At 37.5% G+C, this 14,517-nt stretch overlaps 1 protein-coding gene across 9 annotated transcripts in view; it reads left to right on the forward strand.

Moving 5' to 3' along the window:
* The window catches only part of MEF2A (myocyte enhancer factor 2A), a 201,386-nt gene that overhangs the window by 149,697 nt on the left and 37,172 nt on the right, over positions 1 to 14,517 (forward strand). For all 9 annotated transcript variants that reach the window (XM_088829695.1, XM_055417703.2, XM_055417699.2 and 6 more), the window contains 2 exons: positions 1,422 to 1,641; positions 2,384 to 2,443. In XM_088829695.1, the coding sequence (XP_088685821.1) occupies positions 1,422 to 1,641; positions 2,384 to 2,443 (280 nt within the window). The remainder of the gene's footprint in view (positions 1 to 1,421; positions 1,642 to 2,383; positions 2,444 to 14,517) is intronic.

Below are 14,517 nucleotides of genomic sequence, written 5' to 3' on the forward strand. Positions count from 1 at the left end.
GGACAACAGATTTAAGGAGATATTTTTGTGGTAATACCCTTCTTAAGAAACATAACGACAGAAAAAATAAAGTAAAATTCCTTTTGACCTCATATGGATGTTGGTGACTTTGCAGATAACGTTAAGCTGCAAAAATTTTGTATAAATAAAATGGCTTTACCTTTAAAAAATTTTTATCAGGTATCTATTGTTTTATATCTTTTAATGAGTTATAATTTTCTCCCTGAAATAACCTATCGAATAAAGTACTTATTTATTTATACTCTTTCAACTTTGAATTAGCAGTGTTACCTTAATTTGGAAATCATTGTTTTAAAATGTAAGGAGAGGAAAGTTTTTTATTTTCTCTCAAATTATAAAGAGGATTGTTAAACTTATCATGGTTAACAAGTATAAGGGAGAAGGCAATGGCAAGCCACTCCAGTACTCTTGCCTGGAAAATTCCATGGATGGAGGAGCCTGGTGGGCTGCAGTCTATGGGGTCGCTATGAGTCAGACGTGACTGAGTGACTTCACTTTCACTTTTCACTTTTACGCATTGGAGAAGGAAATGGCAACCCACTCCAGTATTCTTGCCTGGAGAATCCCAGGGACGGGACAGCCTGGTGGGCTGCCGTCTATGGGGTCACACAGAGTCGGACATGACTGAAGCGACTTAGCAGCAGCAGCAAGTATAAGTGGCCTATGGAGGAAATGAAAGAAGAAAATAGAAAATACTGTTTTTAAGGGACCATGGTATATTTTTTGGGGAAATATAACTTTTGTAATTTAATCTTTGTACATTTAAAAACAACTTGTCATTAGTTAATTTTGCTTAAGTTTTTTTTTTTGCATTTTTATTACACTCTTTGCATTGTGTTATATATGCATTTATAGAATTTGGCTTTTTTTTTTTTTTTTTAGTTTTGTCCATTAAGAAGGTTAGTGAATTAAATCAGACCAGGGCAGATTTGATGTATGAAGTTTATAATACGTGTACATCCTTTCTCTCTTTTGTTATATTTGGAATCTCCCAACTGAAGTGTAATGTTACTAAACTGATTTGCATGTATATAAGTGATAATTTATGCTTTCTTGGTAACAGTGATGTATTTATGTCTTAAATTGGACAGCACATCTTTAACATCAGGTTCTGGCCTTTCATTTTCATCTCTATGAATATTTGAAATATATAATGTACATATTATACTAGCATATGTGTATTACTGTATAAAAATTGAAATTGAAAAATTTCATGTTAAACATTCTCATGTAATTGTAAAGAAAGTAACTTAAACCCGCAAATTTATTTTAAGTACTTACCTCCATCCTCTACTTTTAGTAACTAGTGTTACCTTACCAAATTAAAGTGCATAAGTTATTAAATTTAATTAGATGAAAATGAAACTAACAGTTTTCTCTTCCTTTTTCTTTATTTACAGCCGGGTTTGCCACCTCAGAATTTCTCAATGTCTGTCACAGTCCCTGTGACCAGCCCCAGTGCTTTGTCCTACACTAACCCAGGGAGTTCACTTGTGTCCCCATCTTTGGCAGCCAGCTCAGCATTAGCAGATGCAAGCATGCTCTCTCCACCTCAAGCCACATTACATAGAAATGTATCCCCTGGAGCTCCTCAGAGACCACCAAGTACTGGCAGTGCAGGTATGTACCGATACTTATTCTTCTGATTCTTTAACTAAAGGAATGAAAAAATTAATTGCTAATGTGAACAGCTTCTTATTCTGCTACTCTTAATGTTTTTGCTTTGATGAGCAAGAGTCACTACCACATAATTGTCCCCATTTTAAACTTTTTTTTTTTTTTTTAAAGTCTGTGGCTCTAGCATTGTACAGGTATTGTGGAACAAATAGAGAACCTGCCTATTTTGGAAAATAAACTTTCCATATCATGGGGACGCTATACCTAGACAGGCAGAAAATTTATTTAGGATATCATAAAGATTAAAAATTGTGAGCCAGTTGTGTTAAAAAATAAATGGAGAGGTAGACACACTTAGAGCATTTTTTGCATCCCCCTCTGCCTGATTTGTTCGTTAACTCAGAAATTTGAGGTGCATTTACTGTATCTCTGTGTGTAAAGCAAATATCTCCTCTCCCATTATTCCTAGATTTTATAGCACTCCATTAGCACTGCCCCTATTCTTGTCCATATGTACTTACTTGGTATTGAGTCACAAGACGGCAGACATGTGCAGAGCTTGATAGATGTTTGCCTATATGTTTGACTACATCATAATGCTGAGTTCAGACTGGGCTAGTTTTTATTTTCGTGTTTTTTAGGAATGAAGTGAGGGTTACCTTTGGTCAGTTCATTCTCATTCAGATAAGGAGAATCAATTCACATTCACTCCTTGTCCTCTCTCCTCTCTCTGTAATGTTGTTAGGTGGGATGTTGAGCACTTCAGACCTCACAGTGCCAAATGGAGCTGGAAGCAGCCCAGTGGGTGAGTGAATTCCTACTGCCTCACTTTGTTGGCATCTGTCTTATCTGAGATAAAAGGAATACTGTCCCTCGAACAAGGGTTTCTACCAAGAGAAGAGGAAAATATGGGGATAAATGACTAGAGTAGACCATGTCACTTTATGATTTGTTATTGCTTTCACTAATACTCAAGAGTTTTTGATACCCCTGTGTTATTCCTCATACCTTGGTCTTACATTCACTTATTCATTCAATAAATACATATTGAATGCCTCCTTCATAGCAGACATTGTTCTTTTCTAAAGACTAAATTTTCTTAATACAGTTTTTACATTAAGACAGTTTCTTAAGGAGAAGCTTTCTGTATCATCTGTCCCTACCAAAGTCAGACTGTTAGCAGACTGCTGTATTTTACAATTGTGTGAAATGTTTTTAGGGAGATTGCCTTAGGAAGAAATAGTGGGCCTATTTAAGAAGTCTGTCTCCAAAGGATCAGTTTTGATGGTCACATGTGGAGCATTCACGTTTTGTCATGGTTGCTGCCAGATTGGCTCTTTTGCTTTGGAACCCCTCCCAAGATGACTCGCAGTTTAAAAATTTCGTAAATGTATCTGCCCAGCCCTGAAATCCTGGTAAAGATAGATTATGATCTTAACATTACAGAAACATGGCATATATGTCATAGACTGACAGGAATAGCTATTATTTGGGGTTACCATCAGATTTAGTTGTGTTAGTCTCTTCATCTGTGATAATCCCAGTTCAGTAGTACAGTCGCTTAGTCGTGTCCGACTCTTTGTGACCCCATGAACCACAGCACGCCAGGCCTCCCTGTCCATCACCAACTCCCGGAGTTCACTCAGACTCATGTCCATCGAGTCGGTGATGCTATCCAGCCATCTCATTCTCTGTCGTCCCTGTCTCCTCCCGCCCCCAATCCCTTCTAGCATCAGACTATTTTCCAGTGAGTCAACTCGTTGCATGAGGTGGCCAAAGTATTGCAGTTTCAGCTTTAGCATCAGTCCTTCCAATGAACACCCAGGATTGATCTCCTTTAGAATGGACTGGTTGGATCGCCTTGCAGTCCACGGGACTCTCAAGAGTCTTCTCTAGCATCATAGTTCAAAAGCATCAATTCTTTGGTGATCAGCTTTCTTCACAGTCCAACTCTCACATCCATACATGACCACTGGAAAAACCATAGCCTTGACTAGACGGACCTTGGTTGGCAAAGTAATGTCTCTGCTTTTTAATATGCTGTCTAGGCTGGTCATAGCTTTCCTTCCAAGGAGTAAGCGTCTTTTAATTTCATGGCTGCAATCAGCATCCACAGTGGTTTTGGAGCCCCAAAAAATAAAGTCTGACACTGTTTCCACTGTTTCCCCATCTATTTCCCATGAAGTGATGGGACCAGATGCCATGATCTTCGTTTTCTGAATGTTGAGCTTCAAGCCAACCTTTTCACTCTCCTCTTTCACTTTCATCAAGAGGCCTTTGAGTTCCTCTTCACTTTCTGCCATAAGGGTGGTGTCATCTGCATATCTGAGGTTACTGATATTTCTCCCAGCAATCTTGATTCCAACTTGTGCTTCTTCCAGCCCGGCGTTCCTCATGATGTATTCTGCATATAAGTTAAATAAGCAGGGTGACAATATACAGCCTTGACGTACTCCTTTCCCTATTTGGAACCAGTCTGTTGTTCCATGTACAGTTCTGACTGTTGCTTCCTGACCTGCATGCAGGTTTCTCAAGAGGCAGGTCAGGTGGTCTGGGATTCCCATCTCTTTCAGAATGTTCCACAGTTTATTGTGATCCACACAGTCAAAAGCTTTGGCATAGGCAATGAAGCAGAAATAGATGTTTTTCTGGAACTCTCTTGCTTTTTCCATGATCCAGCAGATGTTGGCAGTTTGATCTCTGGTGCCTCTGCCTTTTCTAAAACCTGCTTGAACATCTGGAAGTTCATGATTCACATATTGCTGAAGCCTAGCTTGGAGAATTTTGAGCATGACTTTACTAGTGTGTGAGATGAGTGCAATTGTGCGGTAGTTTGAGCATTCTTTGGCATTGCCTTTCTTTGGGATTGGAATGAAGGCTGACCTTTTCCAGTCCTGTGGTCATTGCTGAGTTTTCCAAATTTGCTGGCATATTGAGTGCAGAAGTTTCACAGCATCATCTTTCAGGATTTGAAATAGCTCAACTGGAATTCCATCACCTCCACTAGCTTTGTTTGTCATGATGCTCTCTAAGGCCCACTTGACTTCACATTCCAAGATGTCTGGTTCCAGGTGAGTGATCACACCTTCGTGATTATCTTCGTTGTGAAGATCTTTTTTGTACAGTTCTTCTGTGTATTCTTGCCACCTCTTCTTAATATCTTCTGCTTCTGTTAGGTCCATACCATTTCTGTCCTTTATCGAGCCCATCTTTGCATGAAATGTTCCCTTGGAATCTCTAATTTTCTTGAAGAGATCTCTTGTTTTTCCTATTCTGTTGTTTTCCTCTATTTCTTTGCATTGATCGCTGAGGAAGGCTTTCTTATCTCTCTCTGCTATTCTTTGGAACTCTGTATTCAGATGCATATATCTTTCCTTTCCTCCTTTGCTTTTTGCTTCTCTTCTTTTCACAGCTATTTGTAAGGCCTCCTCAGGCAGCCATTTTGCTTTTTTGCATTCCTTTTCCATGGGGATGGTCTTGGTCCCTGTCTCCGAAAGCAAGGGAAGGAATTCCCTTCCACTTTTAGATATTGTGTGATCAAAGTGACATCTGAAAACAGGTCATTTATAGAAAAATTCCCTATTACATATATTCAACCCACTTATTCCAAAAATGTGAGGAGCTGCTTCCCTTGTGACTCAGCTGACAAACAATCCGCCTGCAATGTGGGAGACCCGGGTTCCATCCCTGGGTTGGGAAGATCCCTGGGAGAACAGAAAGGCTACCCACTCCAGTATTCTGGCCTGGAGAATTCTGTGGGCTATATAGTCCATGGGGTTTCAAAGAGTTGGACACAACTGAGCAACTTCTACTTTTCTGCCTTAAGAAAATTTTGACGATTGAATAACTTAATTTAAAATGATGAAAAAGAAACAGACATTATTTAATGAGAGTTACAAAACATATAGTTACCTAAAGTAGGAATAAATGCCTAATTGTTTTTGCCTCTGTATTAATTGCTGTTTTAATGTACTCAGATAGGATCTGTTGTAGGATCTTTTTTAACAGATAATTAAATGTGGAGAAATTCATAAAGGTCTTACCAATTATACATTAGGACTGCTATCCTTGTAACTGTATTTCCTAATATTTATAGTTTATTTCTTTTCAGCTCTATTTTATTTGTTTACATGCCTATATGCTCTTCTTATATTGCATTTTCCTATATGCTTTTATTCTCCCAAAACTATGCATTTGCTCTCCTCTCTACTATCCAGCCTGCTTAAGGCTAGAATCAATAATTTCTATTTTGTTTAATATTAATTTTGACTAGTTCTTAGTTTTAATTCCAAAATTATTTTTATTTCATAAAGTATTTTCCCTTTGCCTTTGTTTTTTCCTCTCATCCTTCTGGCTTGATAAACATTGTTCTCCTTCCTATCAAACAAGTCTTTCAGTTCTCTTCTTGCTTTATTTTTGGTTTTGTACTGTCCATATTTCCCTGAAGCTTTTTCTCTATTCTTTCTTATCTGCCGTGCAACTATAAATCTAGACTTTGCTGCTGAGTTTTCTGTGTTCCATTTGATGATTTCAGACTCAGATTTTGTCATCGTCTTAATTTGACCTTTTACATATTATCTAATCCTGTTACTTTTATTTTATTTTTTTTTTAATTCGTGTTTCTTTTCTAAGCTTCCTCCGCTTGCTTCTAGACTCTCAGGTTTGGAGGATCACAGTAGTCACACTCTTCAAATCATGGCACGTCCTCTCAGCATCTCTCAGTATGCTATTCACTTACCCCTTTATACTTCTTTTCCACTCCTGTTCCCTTCCTTCTCCCCCACCCCCAGTCCCCAGTCATAGGCAACTGTTTTAATATATTTAGTGCTAATAGTGTTAATTAATCATGTTAATGATCGCGATTAGTGAAGCTGAATTTTTTTTTAATTTAAAATGTAAGTATTAAGATATTTTAACTGCTTAGTGAGTTACTTGAAAGTATGTTTCTGTTACTACACAGTACTACAGTATAACCTCAGTCTTAGGACACATCAAGATTGAATGTCTTGATTCCTTACTGGTTCATACTCTTACATACCTATTTTACCTGTGCTTGGTGTATTTCTACTTTTTCTACTTGTTTGCCTTATATCCTAAATGATGTTTTTGTTGTAACTGCTTTTTAACATGTACCACCTTAGAATTCAAATTCAACTAAGTAGGCACATTGCATCACTTAATTCAGATACCAAATGGAAGTTATTATTTTTGTACGGTACTTATAGCATACATGTTTCTTGCTATAAATCACCCCCTGCCCCAATAAATGGTCTCTCATAGGTATTATAGAATATTGTTAGTTTTTGTGAAGAAGAGTCAGAAAATGTATTTTAGCCTATTTTCAGCAGTGATGCCATTTTGGTTTAGTAGTTTGGAAAAATAGTTTAAACTCAATTTTATCCCTGAAATCTTTTTTAATGTAAAGATTAAACATTTTAAATTCCCAGAGAAATTAAGAAGAAAGTATAGTAAAAATTGTGGATATGATTTCTCATCTACATTGTTCAAAGTATGTTTCTTGGAACTACATGAAAAGAATTACTTACCTATATAAGTGGCAGACCTTGTACTAAGTAAAACTAAACAGGTTTCTGTACTGTAGGATGTATTAGAGCCTTTACAATGCTAACCTGTTTAGCATTTTTACTAATGCTTTAAACTATGGTTATTCAAAGTGATATTACAGTAGAACTCTTATTTTTTTCCTAATGAAAAATCATCTTGCTGAATTCAGTTCAGGCGCTCAGTCGTGTCCAGCTCTTTGCAACCGCATGGACTGCACCCTAGGCTTTCCTGTCCATCACCAACTCCCAGAGCCTACTCAAACTCATGTCCATCAAGTTGGTGATGCCATCCAACCATCTCATCCTGTGTCATCTCCTCCTTCTACCTTCAATCTTTCCCAGCATCAGGGTCTTTTCCTATGAGTCACTTCTTCGAATCAGGTGGTCAAAGTATTGGAGTTTCAGCTTCATTCAGCATCAGCCCTTACAATGAATATTCAGGACTGATTTCCTTTAGGATGGACTGGCTGGATCTCCTTGCAGTCCAAGGGACTCTCAAGAGTCTTCTCCAATACTACACTTCAAAAGCATCAATTCTTCGGCATTCAGCTTTCTTTATAGTCCAACTCTGACATCTATACATGACTACTGGAAAATCCATAGCTTTGATTAGATGGACCTTTGTTGGCAAAGTAATGTCTCTGCTTTTTAATATGCTATCTAGGTTGGTCATAGCTTTTCTTCCAAGGAGCAAGCATCTTTTTATTTCATGGCTGCAGTCACCATCTACAGTGATTTTGGAACCTCCCAAAACAAAGTCAGCCACTGTTTCTACTGTTTCCACATCTATTTGCCATGAAGTGATGGGATCAGATGCCATGATCTTAGTTTTCTGAATGTTGAGCTTTAAGCCAACTTTTTCACTCTCCTGTTTCACTTTCATCAAGAGGCTCTTTAGTTCTTCACTTTCTGCCATAAGGGTGGTGTCATCTGCATATCTGAGGTTATTGATATTTCTCCTGGCAATCTTGATTCCCACTTGTGCTTCATCCACTTCAGCATTTCTCATGATGTACTCTGCATATAAGTTAAATAAGCAGGGTGACAATATACAGCCTTGCTGCTGCTGCTGCTAAGTCAGTTCAGTCATGTCCAACTCTGTGCGACCCCATAGACGGCAGCCCACCAGGCTTCCCCGTCCCTGGGATTCTCCAGGCAAGAACACTGGAGTGGGTTGCCATTTCCTTCCCCAATGTGTGTCCTCAGTCGTGTCCTACTTGTAGCAACCCCATGGACTGCAGCCTACCAGCTTTCTCTAGCCATGGGATTTTCTAGGCATGACTATTGGAGTGGCTTGCCATTGCCTTCTGCGATACAGCCTTGATGTACTTCTTTTCCTATTTGGAACCAGTCTATTTTTCCATGTCCAGTTCTAACTGTTGCTTCCTGACCTGCATACAGATTCCTCAAGAGACAGGTCAGGTGGTCTGGTATTCCCATCTCCTCAGGAATATTACTGTTGTGATCCACACAGTCAAAGTCTTTTGTGTAGTCAATGAAGCAAAAGTAGGTTTTTTGTCTGTTTGTTTCCTTGCTTTTTCTATGATCCAGAGGATGTTAGCAATTTGATCTCTGATTCCTCTGCCTTTTCTAAACTCAGCTTACACATCTGGAAGTTCTCGGTTCATGTACTGTTGAAGCCTAGCTTGAATTTTGAGCATAATCTCGCTGGCATTTGAAATGAGTGCAATTATACGGTAATTTGAACATTCTTTGGCATTGCCTTTCTTTGGGATTGGAATGAGAGCTGATGTTTTCCAGTCCTGTGGAACTGCTGAGTTTTCCACATTTGCTTGCCTACTGAGTGCAGCACTTTAACAGCATCGTCTTTTAGGATTTGAAATAACTCAGCTGGAATTCCATCACCTCCACTAGCTTTGTTTGTAGTAATGCTTCCTAAGGCCCACTTGACTTCACAGTCAAGGATGTCCGGCTCTAGGTGAGTGATCATGCCATTGTGGTTACCTTAGTCATTAAGAGCTTTTCTGTATCATTATTCTGTGTATTTTTTCCACCTCTTCTTAATCCTTTCTGTTAGGTCCTTGTCATTTTTGTCCTTTATTGTGCCCATCTTGCACGAAATGTTCCTTGGTATCTCCAATTTTCTTAAAAAGATCTATAGTCTTTTCAGTTCTACTGTTTTCCTCTATTTCTTTGCATTGTTCACTTCAGAAGGCTTTCTTCTCTCTTCTTGCTATTCTCTTAAATTCTGCATTCAGTTTGGTATATCTTCCCCTTTCTCCATTGTCTTTTGCCGCTCTTCTTTTCTTAGCTCCAAGACAACCACTTTGCCATCTTGCATTTCTTTTTCTTGGGGATGGTTTTGGTCATGACCTCTTGTACAGTGTTACAAACCTCTGTCAATAGTTCTTCAGGCACGCTGTCTACCAGATCTAGTCCCTTAAATCTGTTCATCACCTCCACTGTATAACGGATTTGATTTAAGTCATACCTGAATGGGCTAGGTATGTTGTTTTTCCTACTTTCTTCAGCTTGAGCCTGAATTTTGCAATAAGGAGCTGATGATCTGAGCCAGAGTCAGCTCCAGGTTTTGTTTTTGCTGACTGTATAGAGCTTCTCCATCTTCGGCTGTAAAGAATATAATCAATCTGATTTTTATATTGACCATCTGGTAATTTCCTTGTGTTTTGGAAGAGGGTGTTTGCTATGACCAGTGGGTTCTCTTGGCAAAACTCTGTTAGCTTTTGCTCGGCTTCATTTTGTACTCCAAAGCCAAATTTACCTGTTACTCCAGGTATCAAGGTCCCCTATGATGAAAAGGACATTTTTGTTGTTAATTCTAGGAGGTCTTGTGGGTCTTTATAGAATCGTTCAGCTTCATCTTCGACATTAATGATTGCGGCATAGACTTGGATTACTGTGATATTGAGTGATTTGCCTTGGAAATGAACTGAGATCATTATGTCATTTTGGGTACCTGTAGAATAAGAGGAACAATAAAACACCCTCCCAGACCTTATTATTTCTTCTTGACATACAAGCAAATTCCTAGCTAAAAGCACAGTTAGGAGCAATACAAAATAAATGAAAGCCTGCATTAAAAATGGACAATAGAACCAACTTCTTAGAAACTCCAGGGTTTGGGATTATTAGGCAAAAACTTTGACTTTAACATAGTAATGTTTATTGTGTCAAGGAAATAAATAGTAGATTAAGCATTTGGTCCAGAGAACTGGCATCTTTAAAAAATGAACATTTAGAACTAAAAAATGTAATAGTGTTTAAAACTTATTAGGTGGGTTTTATAAGAGATTTAGTCAAAGCGAAAGGGAGAATTGGTGAGTTAAAAGATAAGACAGGAACAGTATTCAAAATTTTTGAGATTAAAGGATGGATAATTCAAAAGAAGATTAAGACCTACAAGGTACAGCGAGAAGTTGTAACATAGTTAAAATTGGAGTCCCAGTAGGCAAAAAGAGAGAAAATTGGCCAGAAGCAGTATTTGAACAGATAATCACTGAGAGTTTTCCAAACCTGACAAACACATCAAGCCACAGATTCCAGAAGGCTTATAAAACCCATGTGGGATGTAGGTAAAGTTGTGCTTTAAGAGAAATCTGTCTTTTAAAACAGAAAACTGGAAAACCCTGAGCAAAATAAGCCTGTATCTCTGTAGGAAAAAACAAGTTAAAGAAAATTAGAAGTAAGTTATAAAGATAAGATCTATAGTTATTTAGAAGTCATTTTCCTAATTCCAAATGCATGGCATTTTGTTGTTATCTACGGGTATTGTTTTCTAGCTGAACTGTTTTGTTACCAGAGTACTGACTTCCGTATGGTTAAATTCTCTGAAATTTGTACACTTGTGTGTGTGGCTCAGCATGTGGTCAGATTTGGTTCTTTGCACACAAAATGACATTTTTTGTTTTTATACAAAAAGAATGTAAACATTGAAAAAAATATTTATTCTATAATGTAAGCAGAGATTGTACATTCTACTTGTTTTAACCAAATGTTTTATACTTAAAATATGCAATAACTTATTGTGTTCGTCCACATTTAGAGATTTATGATAGACCAGTTCCAGGTAGTTTCACTTTATCTTTAAACTGTCATCAATTTTACTGATCCTGTCATTTTCAAATGCATAATACATTTTCATGTGAACCCCCCATTTGCCTTAATCTTATTTTAACTTTTTTGGAGTCTTCTGTCTGTTTCTAAAAGCTGGAAGGCTTCAGGCCCATGTTCTATTGAAAGCAGAAGCATCCTTGATCTTTTTAAGTGTTGAATAAACTCTGAATATTCATTGAAAGGACTGATGTTGAAGCTCCAATACTTTGGCCACCTGATGGCGAAGAGCCAATTCATTGGAAAAGACCCTGATGCTGGAAAAGATTGAGGGCAAGAGAAGTGGATGGCAGAGGAATGAGATGGTTGGATGGCATCACCGACTCAATGGACACGAGTTTGAGCAAACTCCTGGAGATGGTGAAGGACAGAAAAGCCTGGCGTCCTGCAGTCCACGGGGTCACTAAGAGTGGGATATCACTTAGCAACTGAACAACGACAACAGAACTCAGGATAGGGAGAGACTGCTAAATAGGAAACCAGAGAAAGCCCAGCCGTAAAGGGAAGATTGATCAGCTTGCCTGTGCTAAAATTTGGAACTTTTGTTCATCAAGATACCATAAAGAGAATGAAAAGGCAACACAGAGTCAGAGAATGTATGTGGCGTACATATAAAACCAGAGTTTTTATGAAGAATACATACAAATTAAAAAAGGAAAATTTAGTTTTTAAAAATGTGTGTGAAAACAGACATTTCCAAAAAATAAGCTATCCAGGTGTCTGATAACCATGTGAAAAGAAGCTTGTGATTCAGTAATCAAGGAAATGCAAAATTAAAACCACAGTATAGCATTGGGTACCTATCAAAGCAGCTAAAACAAGTTAGATAATACCAAGTGTTAACAAGAGTATGGAAAAGCCCAAACTCTTATACACTGATGATGGTAGTGCAAATTGGTGTGATCATTTTGACATTACCTACTAAAGTTGCAAATGTTTATTCCATGACCCAGCATTTTCACTCATCCTTATATACTAGAGAGGTGCATATTTGCATCATGAGCACCAAGAGATATGTAAAAGAATGTACATGTCATTATTCGTTACAGCCAGCATCTAGAATAATCCAGATTTCTGTCCACATTAGAGTAGATGAGTACATGATAGTATCTTTACCCAAAGTAATGCTATACTTCAATGAATATGAAGGAACTGTAGCAGTAATCAAACTGGCAGTATTCTTTGGGGTTCTAGCAGTGTTCTCTTTCTTGGTCTGCTAATGCTTAATTACATGGTTCATATGGTAAATACTTGCTCCTCTAAGTTTTTGTTTCATAAAATTTTCTGTATATGTATTAAAAGTTTTAGAAATACACTTTGCTGTTAAAAATAATTATAGTCACGTATGTTGTTACTTAAAACTATAAGAGAATGTAATTGTATAGTAGTATACTATAGAATTGTATACTATTAATTGTATTATATACTATTAATTGTATTGTATAATAGTTATACTATTAATTCTGAAATTTAGAGAGAAAAAAAGTTCACACATTCACACTCACAAAGATTTGGCAGCGTTTTGAGTCTGAGCATTACTGTTTGCATGTGACAGCTGATTGGCAGCTTAATCTTAAAATCACGAAACGAGTCAGTATAAAGACAAGCCAACAATAGTCAAGGTTGGCATAGTGGAAAGCTGGAAAGACTGTGGGTCGTCCATGTTGAACTTTGAAAGCACTGAGCCTGCAGCCACTTTCCCCAAGTCATCTTATGTGAGAGAATAGATTTTTTTCATTCTTAAGAGAAAAAGGAAATAGAAAATAGAGACACAGGCATAGAGAACAAATATGTGGATACCAAGGGGGAAGAGGTTTGGCTTGGGATTAACACATATACACTGTTGATACTATGTATAAAATGGAAAACTAATGAGAACATACTGTACAGCACAGGAACTCTACTTAATGTACCCTGGTGACCTGAAGGGGAAGGAAATCTAAAAAGAGGGAATTATATGTATAGCTGATACATTTTGCTTTAATAGGAACTAACACATTGTAAAGCAACTGTACTCCAATAAAAATTTAAAAGAGAAGAAGATAAAAGTACAAGCCACATCTAATATTTGATAAGTGGATAAGCCTTTAATGTACTTATATGTGCAATGCAAAAAAGAAACTCAACTAGTATTTTTAAAATTGAAAAGGATGTTCATTGTCGATAATAATCATAAATTCAAATAAAAATGAAATCAAAAATCCCCACCTAGTAATTGCCAACTATTGCCACTTTTTATTGTGACATGGAAAGCTGATGAAGGTGGGTAAAGCTGATGATGTTATGTGTTTGTAGCATTGCAAATTAGTAACAGTCGTTTTGGAAAGTTACTGATAAGATGTTTCAGTAGTCATAAAAATACCTGTTTTCCTCTCAGATGTGTAAGAAATGTGTAAGTTAGCACATTTCTAAGAATCTCTCGTAAAGAAATCAATCAGATTATGCAAAGGTTCCTTGCAACTTTATTTCTAGTAGGGAATAACAGGAAATTATCAACATATTCAACATATGAAAATTAAGTAAATTAAAGTTTTCAACTTTATTCCTTTTTAGTTGTAATTTAAAACTATGCCAAAAATATATACATGGAAAGGAGAAGAAACCTAAAATGATTATAATAGAATAGTGGGAATGTGTGTTTTCCTTCCTTTTTTCTAGTTTTTGAACTTTGTTGTTCTTGTTGAGTCACTGAGTCCTGTCCAACTCTTTTCAACCCCATGAACTGCAGCACACCACCCTTCTATGTCCTTCACTATCTACCGGAGTTTGCTCAAGCTCATGTCCATTGAGTCAATGATGCCATCCAACCATCTCACCCTCTGTCCCCCTCTTCTCCTATTGCCCTCAGTCTTTCCTAGCATCAGGGTCTTTTCCATTGAGTCAGCTCTTTGCATCAGGTAGCCAAAGTATTGGAGTTTCAGCATCAGCGCTAGTCCTTCCAATCAATGTTCAGTGTTGATTTCCTTTAGGATTGACTGGTTTGATCTCCTTGCAGTCCAGGGGAGGACTCACAAGAGTCTTCTCCAGCACCACAATTCAAAAGCATCAATTCCTTGGCACTCAGCCTTCTTTATGGTCCACCTGTACATGACTACTGGAAAAACCATAGCTTTAACTGTATGGACCTTTGTCAGCAAAGTGACGTCTCTGCGTTTTAATATGCTGTTGTCTAGGTTTGTCATAGCTTTTCTTCAAAGGAATAAGCATCTTTTAATTTTGTGAC

The sequence above is a fragment of the Moschus berezovskii genome, chromosome 21 (genome assembly GCF_049115385.1).
Source record: "Moschus berezovskii isolate FMDL1 chromosome 21, NW_MosBer_1.0, whole genome shotgun sequence".
Taxonomy (NCBI): Eukaryota; Metazoa; Chordata; class Mammalia; order Artiodactyla; family Moschidae; genus Moschus; species Moschus berezovskii.